Source organism: Enoplosus armatus, chromosome 2, assembly GCF_043641665.1.
Source record: "Enoplosus armatus isolate fEnoArm2 chromosome 2, fEnoArm2.hap1, whole genome shotgun sequence".
NCBI lineage: Eukaryota > Metazoa > Chordata > Actinopteri > Centrarchiformes > Enoplosidae > Enoplosus > Enoplosus armatus.
The window spans coordinates 22,901,289-22,920,961 of NC_092181.1; the positions used below are offsets into that span (position 1 = coordinate 22,901,289).

General features: G+C 40.3%; 1 protein-coding gene across 1 annotated transcript in view; it reads right to left on the reverse strand.

Annotated features, from left to right (window-relative positions):
- The window catches only part of grin2ab (glutamate receptor, ionotropic, N-methyl D-aspartate 2A, b), a 64,649-nt gene that overhangs the window by 16,916 nt on the left and 28,060 nt on the right, over positions 1 to 19,673 (reverse strand). The window contains exons 3-8 of the mRNA XM_070915774.1: positions 8,910 to 9,076; positions 8,658 to 8,792; positions 8,449 to 8,548; positions 6,819 to 7,024; positions 3,182 to 3,296; positions 2,869 to 3,071 (exon numbers count right to left, since the gene is read on the reverse strand). Of these exons, the coding sequence (XP_070771875.1) occupies positions 2,869 to 3,071; positions 3,182 to 3,296; positions 6,819 to 7,024; positions 8,449 to 8,548; positions 8,658 to 8,792; positions 8,910 to 9,076 (926 nt within the window). The remainder of the gene's footprint in view (positions 1 to 2,868; positions 3,072 to 3,181; positions 3,297 to 6,818; positions 7,025 to 8,448; positions 8,549 to 8,657; positions 8,793 to 8,909; positions 9,077 to 19,673) is intronic.

Below are 19,673 nucleotides of genomic sequence, written 5' to 3' on the forward strand. Positions count from 1 at the left end.
TTGATGAAGTAGCAACAAAGTCAATATGAATTTGTGAAACATTTCCATTCCATTGGCTGATACTGTTATCACAAGCGACTGATAACAGATAACAAAATATTCAAGAGATCCTGAAGTGATCATGTCAGATAAAGACTTGCTAAAAATAAGAACAGAAAAGTAAACATACAAGGCATGTTTTTTAAATAGCAGGTGAAGAGTGAGAGAGATATGGGAAATGAGGATAGTCAGGGGAAAGAGGCATTTTTCACAATAGAAGATATGGAGTAATTCTGCTGTCCCGCCTGGAGTGTGAAGGATATTTCACAATTGGGGAGCAGTAGAAAGAAGAGTCAAGGCCAGGTGAAACGATGACGTAGCTGCCGCAGGGAGTGGAGAGCTAAGTGGCCGGTTGTAGCAGAGCACCGAGCACAGGCTGGCGGGTACGGCTAGACCGTAGCCTGCAGATATGCGCGTGAGACTCCCAGAGGAGCCTTGAATGCAAGGACCAGAATTTAGAATTTGATGTGAACAACCACCGGCAGCCAGCGGGAAGGGGGGGGGGGGGGGGGGGGCACACGTGGGGAGGTGACAAAGGAGAACTTGGGGAGGTTGAAGATAGGGCAGGCTGCTGCGTTCTGGCTGGTTTGTAGCTGCTGAACAGAATACTTTACGAGCCTGGCTTGGTGGGAGTTGCAGTAGTCCAGATGGGGGATGACAAAAGGTTGGGCAGCGTCCCACATGAAAGATCTTTTCATTTTCTGTCTCAAGGTACAGCTCAGGTAGGGATTTACCTATTTATTTAGTTTTTTTTTTTTTTTTTTTTTACAAGGACACTGCACATTCATAGACAACGGTAAATGTGTCACAGTTAGACAAAAGGCTCTTTTTCATCTCAGGTATGGAAGCCAAAAATGTCCATAAAGATTTGAATCTTATAAGCAACTAAAGACCTAATTGTAAACTGTAATTGTAATTGTAAATTACTACTGAATGCTTGATCAATGAATCCCTAGCGTTTTACTTACAGAACCATCTATCTAAATTTATGTGGTTCCAATTTTCCTCTTTGAAATAGGTCATTTTGGGCTGCAACTAATGATTATCTTCAGTATCGATGAATCTGAAGTTATTTTCTCAATTAAATGATTAATCGTTTGGTCTATAGAAAGTCAGAAAATAATGAAAGGTGCCCGTTGCAATTTCCTAAAGCCAAAGGTGATGACTTCTTGTCTGCCCAACAGTTTAAAATGACATTAAAGATTATCAATAGTTGCAGATTCATTTCCTGTCCATCAACTAATCAATGAAAAATCAATTAATCAACTAATTTTTCAGCTCTAGTGCAATTTCAGAAACGTGTCTTTTTAAGTACATCAATGTAGGGTTAACAAATTCAGACAAATAAATTCAAGTGTCCACTATAAAAAAAACTATATTCAAGTTGCTCAGATGTAATTGGTAATTTTCTGATCTAAAAATTCAAGTCAAGTCAACAAAAATCAAGATGAAAAGTCAGACTTTAATATTTGGGCTATGCTCTGTCAGTCATATTATCCAGTTTTTAAGTTTTTAAAAGCTTCTAATCAACTTCAGCAATCAAATTTCAACAAGGGAAATTCAGATTAATGGTTTTCACTGTAAATTAGCTCAGTGGTATTTAAATTTCAACATGAAGTATTCAGCAGTGGTTGAATTTAACAATTACATGTTCAGTTGCTTTTAAGATTCAAATCCTTATGGCCTTTTTTGTCTTCCATACCTTGCCAGATTTTTAATAATGTAGGTACTCTAAAATTAGATAAAAATAAAGATTGCTAATTAGTAACAGTAATATTTAAAACAAGCAACATGTTCAGTACATCTAAAACGAATAGATCACACTGAATTAATGGAACAATGAAACAAAGACCACAATGGGAAACAAAAGCAATTACAGTGGTAGCAGAGACAAAAATCAAGTACACCGACAGATTGGCATTAGCAAGCTGACAGTAGCAGAGAGCAATTAATTATTAATGCTGACAGAACTGATTATCCATGAACCAAATGAGAACTACTTTGCCGGTATGTGTTAAACTCTCTGACAGAAGTTGGGATAGAGTTTTACTCCTGTAAAACATTGACAAAGAACACAAAATTGTCAGTAATGTGTGGGGAAATCACTGATGTACATCTTGGCTGTCTCAGTTGACATGTAGAGTAGTTATATATGAATCTGAAATGCGCTATATTGGATTTGATTTGAATACAAATACCTGAATCTTTTCTCATGATAAAAAAAATATCTGGGGCTACACAAGAGCTATTTGTCTTAATAAAGAAGATGTATGCAGTGAAAGCCAAGTTGTAACATGGACCACTGAGTTTGTGAGTTTAGTATTAACTTGTGCTTCAGCACTACAATGTGCATATATTACATTATCAGCCACATACAGCACATTTGGATTTCAGTCTCGAGGACAAACAGATGGTGAGTCATTATTATATAAAGTCAAAATGAGTGGGCCCAGTATAGATCCTTGTAGAACAAAAGTGGACAAGCAAAGGGCAGCTGATTGACAATTATGTTCTTAGACAAATTGAGACTGGTTTGAGAGGTGTGATTCTATTAAATTCTTTCTGCTGAAATAAGTAAAAGTAGATAGAGTATAGGGGAACTAATAGAGTGTCAAATGCCTTCCTGAGATCAAGAAACACCTTCGCTAACACCACCTTTGTTATCCAACTGAGATTTAACTTATAACAAACAAGTGTCTCACCTCCTGTAACACCTCCACTTCAGGGATTGTCAGTTTTTTCTTAGGAACTTTGTTACTAAGCTTTTAAATGGCTCTTGAGCAGTGGGTAGGTGCCATTTATTTGTTCTCATATTGTGTGTCTACTTACTCTTTGACATGCTTGCGGCAGGGCACAGAGTTTCTCATGCAGGTGCCAGTGAGGATGTCCACATTGTCGACAATGACGAAAGGTTTCTCCTCCAGGGTGACGATGGAGAGATGGTTCTCATCTGCATCCTCATCCCCGAAGGAGTTATACCTTGGCCACACTGGGAACATCAACGACAGTGTTCCGTTCTCCCAACGGCCCATCTGTGTGCGCACAAACACACAAACAAAATCAGCAGTAGCCATCTCAATTAAAGTGTTTTGACTTTTTAATTTCCTTGCTCCTTTGCAAAATCACAATGTTCATTTGTTACCTTCTCCCACTTCCTTTCACTATTCAGGACGATGACAACCAATTTGGGGTTGGCCTGGTAACCATCTGGAGTAAAGGATAAGTCTCGCCCTTCATTCCATACATGCATCATGTGACTGAAACACATGGGGGAGAAAAAGAGAGTAGGAAGCTGTTATTTGCAACCGTTTGAGTGTTTGTGTGTGTGCACAAGAGCAGATACATTTGAAATAACAAGTTAAGCACTCTGTAATCACTGCAAGAGTATCCTCTTCAAATCAATGCTGTCTTCACCCACTGCATGCATGCTCACACACAGTGTGTGTGTGTGTGTGTGTGTGTGTGTGTGCATGTCTATTTGTGTGTAGGAGGGGGAAGAGTCAGAGGCCACATATCTCTCCCATCAACATTCTGCATTGATTTCTCCACAGATATACGCCTGAGAGACAAGCCACTGGTGCAACAAGGCTGCCCTCACTCTCTTACTCACTACAGTTATCTTGCATACGCAAACAGATCCTTTGCTGAAACATTTACACACTTGCTAAAGTGAAGAAGTAGAGAGGAGTAAATGAACCAGTATCACACACAGTGATATGGGATTAAGAATACACTCACTCCAGTAAAACAATTTCCAGAAGGCGATGATGTTCTGAGAGTTAAGACAGGGATAATAGCATGAATTACCACTGGGGGAACAGAGGGCTGTCTAAGGAAGTTTACTAAAAAGACCAAACCACAAGAGGGACAGCAGCTGCCCAAAACACACAAAACTTTGTCTTCGATGGCTTGTGTTCTGTTTTATTAGAAATGGTGTGATTAATTTTGACATCATCGTGTCAAACACGCTTGGTCGGGTGATGTTATACGACTGAAATATCATCTGACCAAAATCTAAATTTCAAAAGCCCAAAACTTCCAGCTTTACATCTGCTTCTCAAACATTTTTTAATTTGGCACAAGAGTCCCTTTTCATATATGCAGAGAAATCTTTTCTTTACTTGTAAGTTTTGCTATCATTTATGTAAACACACATTTAATAGATGCACTCAAACGATGCTTTAGGTATTCTGTTCTAAAACAATGATTTAAAAAAGGAAGCTAAAATAAACTCCGTTTTTTTTGTGTGAGCAGGACAGGGCACAGAGCCATGAAGGATTCATGCATAAACTCAAATATTGCAACAGGAATTCAAGATGCATAAAGGGGATCGTTTGAGTGCTGTTTAGCATGAACCCTGCAGGTAGAACTATGATAATTACACTCAAAATCAAACAGGTGGGATTTTATGTTATCTCATCTGCGGGAGAGGTATTAGTCGACACACATAAATATTGTTGTCAGACAGTGGATTAGCGAGAGGTACATTAATCATCTGTTTTTACAAAGACTTGGAAACAGGCCTGTGCTCTTTCAACTCCACTCACACTGAGTAAAGAGTAAATAAAAGGTCCCTGTCTCCCTCACATGCAGGCACTGCAAAAATACCAAACAGCTCTGCCGTGGATATACCCTCTCTCAGCAAACACAGATAATTAAATATAAACCTACAAAGTTATATAAGAGACCCTTCTGTGCTATATAATTGAAATCGCCTTTGTCATTATAGATTACAGTACTTTTGACTATTAGTGACATGTCAAGGCAAATATATATTTTTGTGTTTGAAAAATCTTCATGGTGCAGCAGGTGATGCCCTTGTCACAGTGCATTGCCACAGCTGAATACTTATAGCGGAAACACTGTTGCAGTCTATTCTGGGAAACTGCTGTCTCCTCCTATTTCAGGTTTGTTACCATTTTTGGGAAAAGATTTTGATGTAAACGGATGAGGCTGGTGTTTTTGAGGCATTTAAAACAAGCAGATTACACATCATATATTCATATTTATATTCACATGTATGTTGCATTAAAAGGGGGTTCAATGATTTCTAAATTACTGTATGCAAAATGATTTGCATTGACCAGAAACTCAATGGTGGTTTCAAATAGCAGCATCAGCCACATCTCAGAAATATAAAAAAACACCTGCTATTGTAAATGCCATCTTTAAAATGTGGGTCTTTTACTACTATGTGTGGAACATTTTTCTATTACTGAAGTACTTGGGTAGCCATTGTGTGATTATGAATGAAGACGTAAGGGAGGCTCTGCCCAAACTCTGTATTATGGCAGGGAGCATCTTTTCAGAAAAAAGTGACAGCTTAGGGGTTTGCATGGTACAGTGGTCCCATCAAATAGAGTAACCTTTTGAAATTTACTACAAGGACTAACTTCAATAAAAACCTTTACCATTGTGGAGACCAAATACGCTGAACTAGAGTCTGAGATATTAATGTCTGTCAGGCAAGAATGACAGGGAATCCAACGGGGTTGATAGTGTCTTTTAAGTGCCAGATTATGTTGTCCTATCCCTCTCCACTTCACGTTGTTTATATGCACACTGCGGCAAGATTGTATCTAGACTAATGTATGCAGAATTCTGATCACAGCCTCGCCACTTCCAAATCAGGGTAGGGAAATCCAACCTGTCAGTTTATTATCACAAAATTGGCTGCAGTTGTTTTGACAAATATGCAAATTCTATCTAATAAGTTAGTGAGACAAATGAGGTATCTCTGACAGAAAGAAAAAAAAGATTGTTCCGAAAAGGCTTTGAGCTCCTATTGAGGTCTGAGTTATATTGGATCAACCTGTCAACAATGACGGTATTGTATTTGCTTTGATATATACTGTAATGGGCTAATAAGAGAGAAAAATGGGATAATAAAGCCATAATGGCGAAAGTCACACTGTGGCTCTTATTCTAATGATGCAACTCATAAGTCATCATAGATGTGCAGAGCCTAGCAACCTGACCTTCATGTTTTCATTCAGTTTTATATAGATCTCTGAATTGATAATCATATTTTAGCCACTGCAAGCTTCATATGCAACATGTAGTCACAATATCACACCAAAAAACCTCACAGGAAGCAATACAAATACCAGATTTTGTATTTGTGCTTTAACGATTGAGGATGTTCAGTATGAATGTGCTTGCATGTGTGTCTGTGTGTGCCCATTTGTCCCCTGCTTCTTGTTTGAAGGATTTGACTGTTTCCTCATCACAGAGACTTCAGAGAAGAGTACATGCACACCTACTTGTACACACATCTGCGTGTACACACACATACACCTGCCAACACATGCGTACCACCCACAGAGCCACACAACAAGAAAAAAAAGAGAGAGAACAAAGCTAGTAAAAGCTGCTTTAATCCTGACTTAATGACTGTGAATTTAGTCATGTGAAGCAAGGTGCACACACAGAAATACACACATATACCAGACACATACTAGGTTCTAGTTAACACAGGGCAGCAACAACAAGGAGGTTTGCCGGAAGTTCAATTCATTGTCTCTCGATTTAGGCAGCAGAATGATCTCATACACCGAGCAGCCATGTTCACAACAGCTAATAGTGTTAAATGTCATTAGACATCACAGTGTTTAACACTCCTGTCATCTCTGCTTCTGCTTCTTTCTACCCCTCTCATTAGTACATTAAAAAGAGTTATGTAAGACTGCTCAACACTCAGCTACAAAGACAAACACAGTTATGCAAGTCCCTAGACCTTGATCTCCTCACACACTCACACATGCACACACAGTACACACCTGCGCAGGGCACTAGGTGGGAGCTTCCCCGGGCTCCTGTCTGACGGTGTGCTGTAGCAGCTGCTCTGGGCCTCTGGCAGCTCCCCCTTCTCCCGCAGCATGGAGGTGGCTGCAAAGGAAATGATGCCCACCCCATCCCGCACCCGCGTGTCCAGCGGGTACTCCCAGTCGTCATAGGAGACGGAGATCATACCCAGGGGAAACATCTGAGAGGAAAGGAGAAGAGATCTGAGAAGTGGCACATTATGGTGTGAAAGATTCAATTTCACTTCAACATTTCACTTCGACATTTTTTTTCTCCAATTTTAAACATCCATATGTATCTCTCAAATGTGTCAGGCAGATGATTTATTGGTTCCGTGTGCCTTCCTGAAATAATTCATATCTGGCTATTAAATAAGCGGGAGCAGACTGCATGTCCACAAGCTGAATTAATTCCCTCATTCAGGTATAGCCTGCGCATGGAAACTGTCAAAATAAAAACAATTGAGAAACTAAACAGCTCACTAAGTTTATCTCTCTAAACCAGACTGAGAAAACATCAAAAAATGCCAGCACGTTAGTCTGTCAGTCTACCCTACAATACTTTGTTTTTACATTTTAATTTGGCACAAACTGTAGAATCAGATCTTTGTCTAAGAAAGAAAACAGAGGCATAAAAACCCAACACAAATAGGAACTCTGAGTCGAGGAGAATGATGCACAAGGAAAGAGGGAGAATAAACATTTGAGAGGCTTTTGAGAAAAGGTAAGCAAACATTGGATATGTTGCCATTCTTAATGTGAGGGGAACATTTGAGCTGATTATACTTTGAATTATTTATACACATATTTATATGCTTTATTTGGATAATAGCTACCTTGCCGCCCTACATTTTGAGAGTGAATGTGTACGTAATGCTGTCAAACATCCTATTTAGGGGCTGAGCAAATATTTTTAGGTAGACAGAAAAGAATTTAAACAAAGCCGTAAACTAGAAATATGATATGGTATGAATTATGATTTGTCTCTATGCTGTTTTAGGCTTATGCTTATGGCTTAAAGGAATAGTTCGACATTTTGGAATATGCTCACTTTCTGGTCAGAAGAGAAGATTAACACCACTCTTATATTTGTCCGTTAAGTTTGAGGCCAGCAGCCAGTTAGCTTAGCTTAGCACAAAGACTGGAAACATGGGGAAACATCTAGTCTAGCTCAGTCTGAACAAAACAAAATCTGCCTACCAGCACCTCTAAAGCTCACTCATTAACACGTTATATCTTGTTAGTTTAATCCAAACAAAAACAAAGTGTAAACATGGGTGGTTATGTGCCGGGCTATTTCCTGACGGGGAGCAGTAACTACCTGGAGTCTCTGCTGGTTAACTGGCAAGTGCGCCTGGCCAAGAAATAGTCTGTCACATTACCCTGTGTAAAATGAGAAATTGTCCATTTTACACTTTCGATTTTGTTTCCTTCAGACTGGGCCAGGCTAGTTGTTTCCCCTTCTTTCTTTATGCTAAGCTAAACTAACTGTAGCGCTGGCTGAAATACAGGAGAGGTAGCAGATGACCTGCAACAGCCTGGAATCAAAAACATTGCTTGTCTTATGAAACCACTCAATGTGTTACTACATATGTGGCCTCACTACCTCGGGGGTAAAGTCTGGGTTGCCAGTGGTGAGACTGGACACAATCCAAATGTAACCAGCTCCTATCAGGCCCAAGGACCGAGCCTCCTCTAGTATATACCTGTCGAGGAGTAGAATGAGAGAGTTAATAAAGATTCACTCCAGAAATTTGGCAGTGTATAACAGAGAGACAGAAACAGCACAAGACAATGAAAGACACAAGCACTCACAAAGCCTCATCCTTGGAGCAGTACAGCAGAATAACAGGACTCTGGATCCTCTTGAGGGCAATGTGTGATTTAGAGTTTGGGTCGCCATCTATAGCATCTAGAGTCACCACACTCTGCAGGTCCCAGCGCACAAAGCTGTAACAATACACCATTAAATAATACAAGGTACTTAATCTTGTCAGCTGCCGTAAATAAAGGTTAAGGATGAAAACAGAGTGTGTGTGTGTACATGTGGGGGAGTATATTCATTACCTGTGATCCACAGTTATCTTCAGTGTGCTGATGAAGTTCTGGTACCCGGGGAACTTGGAAGTGACGATAGAAAAAACATGCCAGTCATACTCCTCCATGATGGCAAGCATGAGCAGAGCCTCCTGCTGCAGAGCTGCGCCGAACTGGAAGAACGTGGACTTCTCATCCTGCAACGACACACATGCCGGCAGCAGAGACAGTCAGCAGATTTGTCTGAGGAACTGAATTAATTGCAGAAAAGGAAAAAAAAAACAAAAGCTGGAGTGAATGAGTGCAAATCAAAGACTCAAAAACCCGATAGAATTAAAACCATTTTCAATTTTGCAATCAGTGAGTCAGACCCGGAGAGTGACAGAGATAAGAGAGAGTGTAAGAAACGAACGAGGAGAGAGGGAGGAAGACGTACTGAGATACTGAGAGAGCGAGATTCAGTCCACAAGTGAGACTACAGTGCAAGAGAGTGACTGCTGACAACAGGGGGGGCCTAATGGTCGGATAACTGCCTCATAACTCACAGGTTTGATTCACTTCAACTTGCCAATACAACAACAGCTGGGCATGGTCTCTGTAGTGGGAAAATACAACATATCCCTTCCTCACCCTGAAGAGTTTATTTTAGGTCACAGGTATTTGCTGTGGTGCCCTTTGACCATAGACTTCTCTACGTGTTCTCAGTGGTGCATTTTCAGCTGTCTATAATTATCATTTATTGGGGACTTGATCCTTACAAGGTGATGACTGTCAAAGAGAGTGACATATGTCTTAAGTGTTCACATTCTTCGCTGTACATGCTGTATAAAAGCAGACCACTCTGAGATGCAGTACAGTCAGCCGGGCAGGGACAACTGAGTTGCTGTCGGAACCGTCCGTCTGCAGACGTGAATAAAACCACAAGAACTACTCCCTTGTTGCCAGTCTTCTGTTTTTCCTGAAATTCCCACGACAGTCTCAAAAGCCAATGGAGCCAAATACTGAGGCTCTACCTGCTTGGTCATTTTGTATGGTGCTGATTAAAAATATAACACAACACAATCAGTCATTAATGCTGAACATAATTTGTCTGTGGTACACTAACTGCAAAAAATATGGTGTCATTTTAAAGCAGTCTCATTTTAAGTCAGAGGATTTCCTCTATAAACTGTGGCTCCACATTTTACAGCATTAATTCAAAATGCTGTGTACAGTTAAATCATTTAGTCTCAGCATTGGAAGGAAACAGAGGGTCAGTGTGAGAGTGAGAGGCAGCGGTAAGCATTACCAAAGCCAAAGCAGCTATTAAACAGAATGAAACCCAAAGTGAGTGTGAAATAAGTTGCTAATGATTGCAGAATGTATGTTTGCATAAAGTGTAAGCTGAGTCTCCCCCTGGGGACACAACAAATAGACAGTAACACAGCCCATCCACCAGAGAGGAGGGAGGAGGGAGAGAGGAGGAATAGACAGGGAGAAAAAGAAAAGGCTGAAGGGGGAGAATAAGAGGGGGACAAATGCTCCAGTCTTGTGAGTGAGATTGAGATACCTGCTGCAGAAAAAGAGGTGGAAAAGGAGTGAGAGTCTTGGGAGAAAAACATAAATTCATAAATTCATCAAACCTCCTCACAAGTACCTCTTTTTCCACACACACACACACACACACACACACACACACACACACACACACACACACAGAGCACATGCACACATACATGCTCTGACACTCCTTCTGCAGAGGGCATCAAAGAACGTGACACATTAAACATCAAAGCCCTCATAAACACACATGGAGAATCAGCTGTCAGCTCCTGCCTCTCTGCCCCAACCACCATCACCTTTGTGTGTGTGTGTGTGTAGGTGTGTGTGTTTGTGTGTGTAAATATGCGTGTAAACCTATATTGTGGCTCTAGTTTTGTCCTATAGTTTAACAAAAAGCTCTCAGCTCTGGCCATCACATACATAAAGCAGGCCCCGCGGAGATTAAACTCCCTCCCTCCACTGCTACAAAAAAGGGAGAAAAGTGGGAAGGAGAGAGGATGAAATTGTACTTCAAAAAGATCTATCTCACTGTTTCCATCTGTGTGTGTGTGTGTGTGTGTGTGTGTGTGTGTGTGTGTGTGTGTGTGTCTGACAGTAGGTGTGTGTTATACTTTACTCAGGTTTAGAAAAGAAAAAAAAGAAAAGACAAAAATCTCCCTCTGTGTGGCAACAGGCACATCCACAGTTTTGCCCAGATAACACCAACACACAAGCACAGATACTAACACGCACAAACACCCACTCACACCCTCGCACACGTAGTACAAGTGTACAACCGACACTCACATACAAATCAGTGCTGAAACAATTTATATTTACCAATTAATCAGTCGATAAAACAGTTTGTTAATTGTTTAAAGGATAATTACAGTTTATTACAATAATATAGGTCATATTTTTCTAGTTTTGCCCATTAGTGGTTATCATTACATTGTTCTCTTCAAATTAATTGCTGAGATCTGGGAACACAGGAACATCACTACATTGCAACAAAAAAAAAGTCCTACGAGATCATCTGAGCAGTCAGACGATCAGACGAACAGTTTCAATATATTATCTAAACCACTTTATTTGGAGGTTAATTTGGGGAGTGAGTCCACACAAATACAGTGATGGTGGCTGGATAACTGAGCAGGCTGTGGCATTCAGATGAGGGTGCCTGGGGCCAGCCATGGCAGTTCAACCTGGGGAGATACAATGTAGATATAAGGCCGGGTCAAGCTGCAGAGCATCTGCTCTTTGCTTGGGCGAGTGCAGGATTTAAAGGCAACTTAAAGCGAAGTTAGGTCAGGGCTAAAGAATTGTTTCGCCTGTCAGAGGGCCCAGTAGATTTATGACAACACAGCCTAATACCCACTGCAGGGCCTTATGATACTGTAGCTCAAAACATCATTTAACATGAATACTGGGCTTCCACAGCAATGTCCACCAACCTTTGGCACATTTCTTGTATTGATAACTGCCAAATGTCTGTAATTTTTCCTAATTGCACGGTGTGCACAACTATGGCAAAGTTGAACCAGGAAGTCGATCTGTAAACTATGTCTGATTTTTACAGCTGTCAGTTTGGGTAATAATTTCGCTGTTCACTTTGTTTTCTCAAATGGGATGATTTGTTGCTCTTTTTTGCTGCCATAGCCTTGGGTTTGTTAGTTGGACATAACAAGTTTTTAGAAAATGTCACCTTGCGCTCTGGGGCTTTGTACCTTTTTTATTGATCAATTACTGTAAAGACACCCTTCTCATCAAGATTGAAAAGCCTAGCTCTTAATTGTATAATTGTGAGGAATCATATGAGCACAAAAACATACACAGTGACCTTCATATGGTGACAGACTGAAGATACCATGGAAGTGGCGGTACATGTCATACATGTTCATAACATGCTTTTAACAGGTTTAATATTTACACCTGTCATCATGGTCTAACCCACACACTTCATTTTAAATGCCAATCTAAGGAGGAGAAGAGAGGAGAGGAGAGGAGAGTAGAGGAGAGGAGAGAGGGTAAGTGGAGAATTTAGAATGAATGAGGTGAAAGTCTTTTCAGAAGACTGAAGGGTGAAAGGGGAAGATGATAGTTGCGGGTGGTTGCTGAATTATAAAGGATAAAAAGAGACGTTGACACAGACCTGCATCTTCTCATCAAATCACACAAGTCCACCAAGAAGCTCACATATGAATAATGCACACACACACACACACACACACACACACACACACACCACGAATGTATTTCCACATTATAACCCACATACCTAGAGATTTACTGATGACATTGTGCATCAATTATACAAATACAGTGAACTTCATGTACTTTCACATCCACCCACGTGCATACACACAGCACATACACATGTGTACGTGCACAAAGGACCCTCAAAATATAGTTTTACCCATGAGCCAGCATACCAATAAATAATACACCACCAAAACCAAGACAGTATCTCACTTTTTCTCTCCACCCCTCTCACACACATAGATACATGCTATTTCATGTCAAATTTCATTTTTGTTTACAGCAATCAGATGAAGAAAATATGAAAGTGTGGTGCGAGCTGTGCAGATCCAGGCTAATGAGGGGCGAACTGACACATTTCTAGAAATCGTTGGGAGAAGAAGTCATGTGGGCTACAGGAGGAGGAGCTGAGTCCTATAGTACAAATAGTGAAAGTAGATGAAGAGAGAAATGAGCGACCAAAAAGTTAAGGAACAATAATTGAAAGGCTGGTAGAAGAGTACATGACATGGGACAGCACAAAAGAAGAGGATGGAGCTAGTATGCAGAATAATGAGAAATAGATGGGGGTAAGGAGGAGGATGATGATGAGGCCAGCAATGTGCTATATTAATATTTAACGCAGTAGGTCAGTTAGGATGGCGCAGCTACATTAAGTTGGCCTGACAAAGTACGGCCCCCAGATGCTGCTAAGTACCATCCCACTTAAGTCTGCACAAAAGTGCAAACAAACTAGCATGGCAAAATAAGTCCTGTGACAACAAAGTGAAGTTTCAAGGGTCACAAAATAAGTAAATCGACAAAAAACGAAGTGTCACAGTGGCAGTACTACAAATGCAGTTCTTCACATTGAATATATTGAATATATATTCTGCCCAAAGTTGAGTTGTAGAAAGATTAAAATACATCCCCAAATTATTCTGGTGGATTGAACAGTCCCTGAGGTTTCAGGTACAGGTAACCGACAAAACACCAAAAACTAACTTGGTATACAAATGCTATTAGTAGGTACTTCCAATGGATGAGCACCTTTGAGAACAAGGTTACTGCCTCAGTAGTTAATAGATATGTCCCGTCCAAATGAAAGTGATGTGAATGTGTTTCCACCGCAATGAACATAAAATAATTAAACCCTACTTGAACTTTAGGTCATGGCTGTCTCATGCACCATGCAGGAATCCAAGTGAATACTTCCATGGGGCATTTTGGGATGATATTTGAGAAAGCAAAATAATTAGCTGTCCAAATAATTAAACAGAGAATTTCTCATGGAAGAAATGCCAAAGTAGGACTTGCAGCTTTTAAGGCGGTTTGCAATGTTCTATTAAGACACGAACGAGGCAAAGAATGTAATTTATGCCTTAAAAAACAGCTGGAGGTACATTTTTCACAGTCCTGATCTGATAGGTGACTGTATGTGACTGAATGTGTCAAAAAGTATGGAACTAAAAAGACTAACAGTCATTCTGTCAAAATAAAAACTCAGTTAAGAAATATGATTATCCTCATTTGTGCTGGTTATTTTGGTTTTGTTTAACGTACAATTAACAATACAATGAAAATATGTTAAATATGGTAGAAGTGCCATTTCTTATCTTAACAAGTCTTTATCCAAAACAGATGAGTGGTCTCGTGATCTTGTGGCTGTTTATATGGTAGACATTTTGACTTTTATGTCATTTATGTCATAGCAGAAAAAGCACAGCTGTATTTTATCAATCCTTGACATTATCAATTACACCTGAGCTTTTCCTGCTATGACAAGTCAAAATGTCCACTGTGAAAAAGGCTTGTATGGTATAAAAAGGGTGTTAATTCAAACCACATTATACCACTGACAGAGAATCTGAATACAACTTACAGTAGTAAAGCATGTGATGTTATCTTTAATACATGCTCTGAAAAAAAAAGATTAGTGTATATGGGATACTAGGCTGTCTATCTTTCTAGTGTTAAATACAATTCATACAATCCAGGCAAAGGAAGGTCACCTCAGGTATCACGGTAGTAGTTTTGAAAGGCTAAATTCTACCTGGCAATGTTGGACCTTATCAGTGTAATTAGGATTAGTTAAACACTGCATATTATAAGGATGAAGGGCAGACAAGCAAAATGAGGGCCTGTGAAACATTAAAACTTCTCTAAAAAGCTTCACTGGTAGACAGGACACATTTTCTGTTGCAGCCTAACTCTGTGTAAATGCTCAGCAGATGTTCTGCAAACCCCAGTGCTAACAAACACCACTCTAAATCCATCCACTAACAAGGAATTAGCTCAGGAAAGCCACTTACAAACAAACACCTAGGGTAGCCTAGGAGAGGAAGCTGTTGTCACTTGACCAGCGTCAGAAGTAACACAGCCAAAGAATATCCATTCAGAGATTTCAAGAAGAAATCTTCACGTACACACTGATTTCTTGATATTTTTTTGGCGTTTGAACTGTGTTACGACTTCAAAAAAACCTAGAAATATAGTTTTATGAGCATAATAGTCAAATATGTAACATCAAACATCAGTCTTTGAACATTGTTGAAAGCTGTGAACTGGGACAGCAGAGTCAACAACCTCTAGAGCAGAAACATAGCATTAAAAACTCTCTTGACACTAACAGAATGTAAAGGCAGGTCCCTCAACAGCTAACAAGCAACGGTCCCTTAAGCACTGAAAGCTCTTCAGTTTTAGAACAGAGACAGGTCCCAAAGCCCACTTCCACTACCCGAACATAGACTACATTCCCACGATTGACAGAGAACTATAGCATTTAGCTGGCAGACACTGGCTCCCAATGCTAACAAAGACTACTTTAGTATTTAACAAGAGGTAAGTCCCAATGCTTAAGTCTACTGTAGTATTTAACAGCCTCACACTCCCCAGGCAAACACAGAATAGCATTTAACATAGCGCAGAGGCCCCAAGCTAGCATAGCCTAGCTTAGACTGGTGAAGCATTACGTCTTACCACTAACTCAGACAAGCATGTAATGGACAGCAGCGCCATGGACTGAACGCACAGCATTACGGCGTAGCCTCAGAATGTAATATGGGACTGGAATACAGCATGTCTCCTGACACTTGAAAACACATTTTCCTCCTCCGGCCCACCACTTACTTTTTTCAACCAAAGTCTAAATAGTCCTACAGTATGTTGATTTTTCTACAGAGTTATCCTGCACTCGCATTCGAAGTGGACCTACCGTAGAGGCTGTGTTTTTGTAGAATTGTAATAGCGTGAAATAGTATGGAAGCAAAGGAAAACTGTATTAATTGGAATTTTTTAAGCAGAGATAATTAAGATAAACCTGCAGTAGAACAGACTGTATTAGTCGTTGACTAATATAAAATGTATGTATATAATGTATATAAAAAACGTCCCAGACACAAATTAAGTGTCTACATGAGAGGTGAACTACTTCTCTATGGAAGCAACAAAAAAAAAAGACATATGGATCTGAGTCTTTTTTTATTAATAATGGACACTTTTCTGTCTGAACTTGTGAACACTAAAAATAAATTACTGAAAAACAAGTTCTTAAAATTGCACAACTCAAACTTACCTATCGAAACATTTAAAATTCAATAGTGGTTAAATTAAATGTGTTCAGTAGCTCATGAGATTCAGATCCTTATGGCCTTTTTTGATTGCGTAGAGAAGTCGTTCACCTCTCATCAAGACAGTTAATTTGTGTCTGGGATGTGCTGCCTTGAGCATTTTTGGGGCAAGACAGTGAAGTGCAATACCAGGGTAATCTTACTTTTTTCCCATTGTCATTAATGGTCATAAAAAGAACCCACCACTGTATTTGCCACAGTCAGAAACTAACACACTCTGTTCTACGGCAGGTTTTCCTTACTTATCTCATTGAAGTCATAAACACACATTTGTTTTCAAAAATCCATTAAAAATAGCGCGCAGACATATCGCTGCCTTGAAGAACCTACAGTCATCCATCATACCCATGTAATAAAAAATAATAAAATGTCTTTCCTGCCAACGTGTCAGTCAAGATCTTTTACAGTTTTGTTGGGATTTTTACTGTAGCAAAAACAAATTATCAGTTACTAATACATGATGAGATTAGCAGGAGATTAGTGATTTTATAATCCAGTGTCACACTCCTGGAGATGTGCCTACAGTGATGGAGCCAGGCAAGATATCTCTTCCCCTGACAACCATCCACACAGCGTTTTATTTGCCTTGTCTCGGAGTTTGCTATATGTAATACAATGAATACTGTGTGGCCGCTAATAGTTTCAGCTTTTCTTCAATTCTATATTTACTATCTGACACTTGAGTCATTAGGCTTCAGTTGGATCAAAGCAGTTTCTTTATCAAATGATGATGAATTATGAAATATTTAGTGAGTGTTACTGAATGGTTAAGTAACAGGAGCCCTGATGTTTGGGTAATTTCTTTCTGAATGCTATTTCATCTAATTGGTCTTTTGTAGTAAAGAAATGGATATAAAAACATACATTTGTTTATTTTGTGTGCCACGTTTTGATCATTCACAATGTATTTAATGGAAAGGGGGGATTGGTAAATATACAATAATTACTGTAGAGTAAAAAGAGAGCTGTTGTCAGACACTGACAAGTAAGAAGTAAAATATGCAAGTGAAACAGCCTACTTTTTAGGTTGAGACTGTGAAACTCAAACAGGCTCTTACAACATTTTGATATAATTAGCAAAACTTTCTAATGCAGATGTTCTTAGGAGGAGTATTATTCCTAATTGGGAGTGCAAAGCAAGCTGAGTAGTTGTTTTCTTTATACTGCAGATGAATCAAACTGTAAACCTCATGATCAAATAACTGCTCAGGTTAATATATTAATTTCAGATTGTAATTTGTTCACAAGTATCCTGTACACAAGGAGCTTTCCTTTAAAAACAATCTGTGCGGTCTTACAAGCAGTCTATCAAGTATCCTCTATAAATCAAGACACAGTCTGCAGTGCTGACTCTATCGCATATGGTGCTGCATCAGCGTGCAAAGAATCAACTAGAATATTGTAAAGAAATAATTATTCAGCTGAGGGAAGAAAAATTAATTTCTAGCAGAACTTTTCCACAAAGCACATTGTATTGGATGGCAGAAGTGCGCATTTTGCCAAGCACCGCTGGTTAAATCTGTCTCCTGAGTGGTAGCCGATGGTTGTGTGCATGGTTGGCCCTGCCTATCCAAGTGTCAGAATGCTGCTCACGGCAGAGGCTAATCACAACACCTGTTTAGGAGAGATTACAGCAGGATCCGCCAGAGTGCTGAAAGGCCTCTGCTTTATTAAAACTGAAGTGTCTGTCCAGGCTGTGACATCCACATACACAGACACACATACACAAGCATCTGTGTGGCAGAAAAAGAATAGGATGTGCGTCTATATGGTGTGCGTGTGTGTGCTGCCGCTGCTGTTTGAGTAATAATAACTGTTTGACTTATAGAGCTTCAGAGAGAAAGAGATGTTAATGTAATTTCATCCCCCTACATGGAAAAGTAATGACACAGCCAACCCCATTCCTCCCTCAGTTTCTCTCTTCCCCTATCGATGAATGAATTTAAAACCGCTCAAGAACTGAGCAAGACCCTGCATCCTCCTCCCTCCTCTGGCAGCCTTCATTGGCAAATCAAAGAATTGCCAGTTTGATATTTATAGCTGAAGTGCCTTTGGGTGAAAAAAAAATCCCACTCTCTCTCTTTCTCTCTTACTCTCGCTGTCTCTCTCAACCCACTGATGGTGACTCTATTGGACTTTAGAAACCTTAGGCCTGGTGTAAAAATGGCAGCAAGCGGTGAGTCAGCCCATCCCGGCTGACTACCTCAGCGTTGATTGCTGGACCATGCTAAGAAGGCCAAGTGCCGCAGGTATGAGAACACGACGGCCAGTCGGGGTTGGGGTCAGAGCACTTGTCCAGCGCCACTGCAAAACAAAAGAATCTGGCTGGTGTAGGAATGCCACAAGCCAGAAGATTAATTAGACAATTCACAGAGCGTTAGTCTTTCTGCTTTTAGAGAGGAGCTGCAGGCCCTGCTGAATACTAAAACATTGGTTTATCCCGGTTTTGGTTAAAATTACATTAGCCCAGTGTTCCCTAAGTGAGTTGTTGACAGCCGAGGCATTGTGTTTACTAAATACCACAGAATAAGTTTATACAATGACACAGGCTTCCAGGGGGCATGTCAGTTGGGTGCAGGGTGGATTCTGGGAGGAATGCTGGAAAGTGGAGAAGGGGTTTTTGCAGAGATTGTTTGTGGGGGAAAGGAGGGGGTTAGACAAATCACTAATTCTGCAGAGGAAAGAAAACCGGTAGCTCAAGGGGGATTCATTCATTATATATAAGCCTTACTCAGGTCTGTGTAAGCCTTTTTATACCAAAAACACTCCCACAACACTATTGTGCACGCGTTCTTGCTTTCTGGAATACACACATAAAAATCTTGTTGCTACATTTAGTTAAACCAGCAACAAGCTAACGCGCGTTAATCCTCTCTCTTCCAGCCTCTGCTGAGTTTGTCCCCATGTGAGTCCATTTCCTCCAGTTTAATGTCACCACTGGTCTCCTCTATTCCCCATCTCCCCCTTCTCCTCTCTCCTTCCCTCTCCAGTCACTTGTTCTCATCGCTTTTGTTCACACGACAGTCACCATCCACTGTTACCATGGCAAATCAATGGTCAGTCTACAGATGGGAGCAGATTCATTTCTCCCTAGCACACACACTCATACACACACACATGACTGAACACACAATGTGTTTGCTTCCCACTCTGGCATTCCATCACACTGGTAATGGATAGGTGTCGATGTGCTGTGTGGTTGAGCGCACGCAGGCAGATGTATGTGTGTGCACATGTGTGTGCGGCCAGTGTGTCAAAGATCAGATAAGTAAATCTATTTCCTTTACTAATTAAAGGAAGGCAGTGCTCCCCAAGGAAAAGAGAGCATACCGAATGTCAGGGCACGGTGTGTTAGATGTGATAACCACACACACACACACACACACCCACACATACACAGACACAC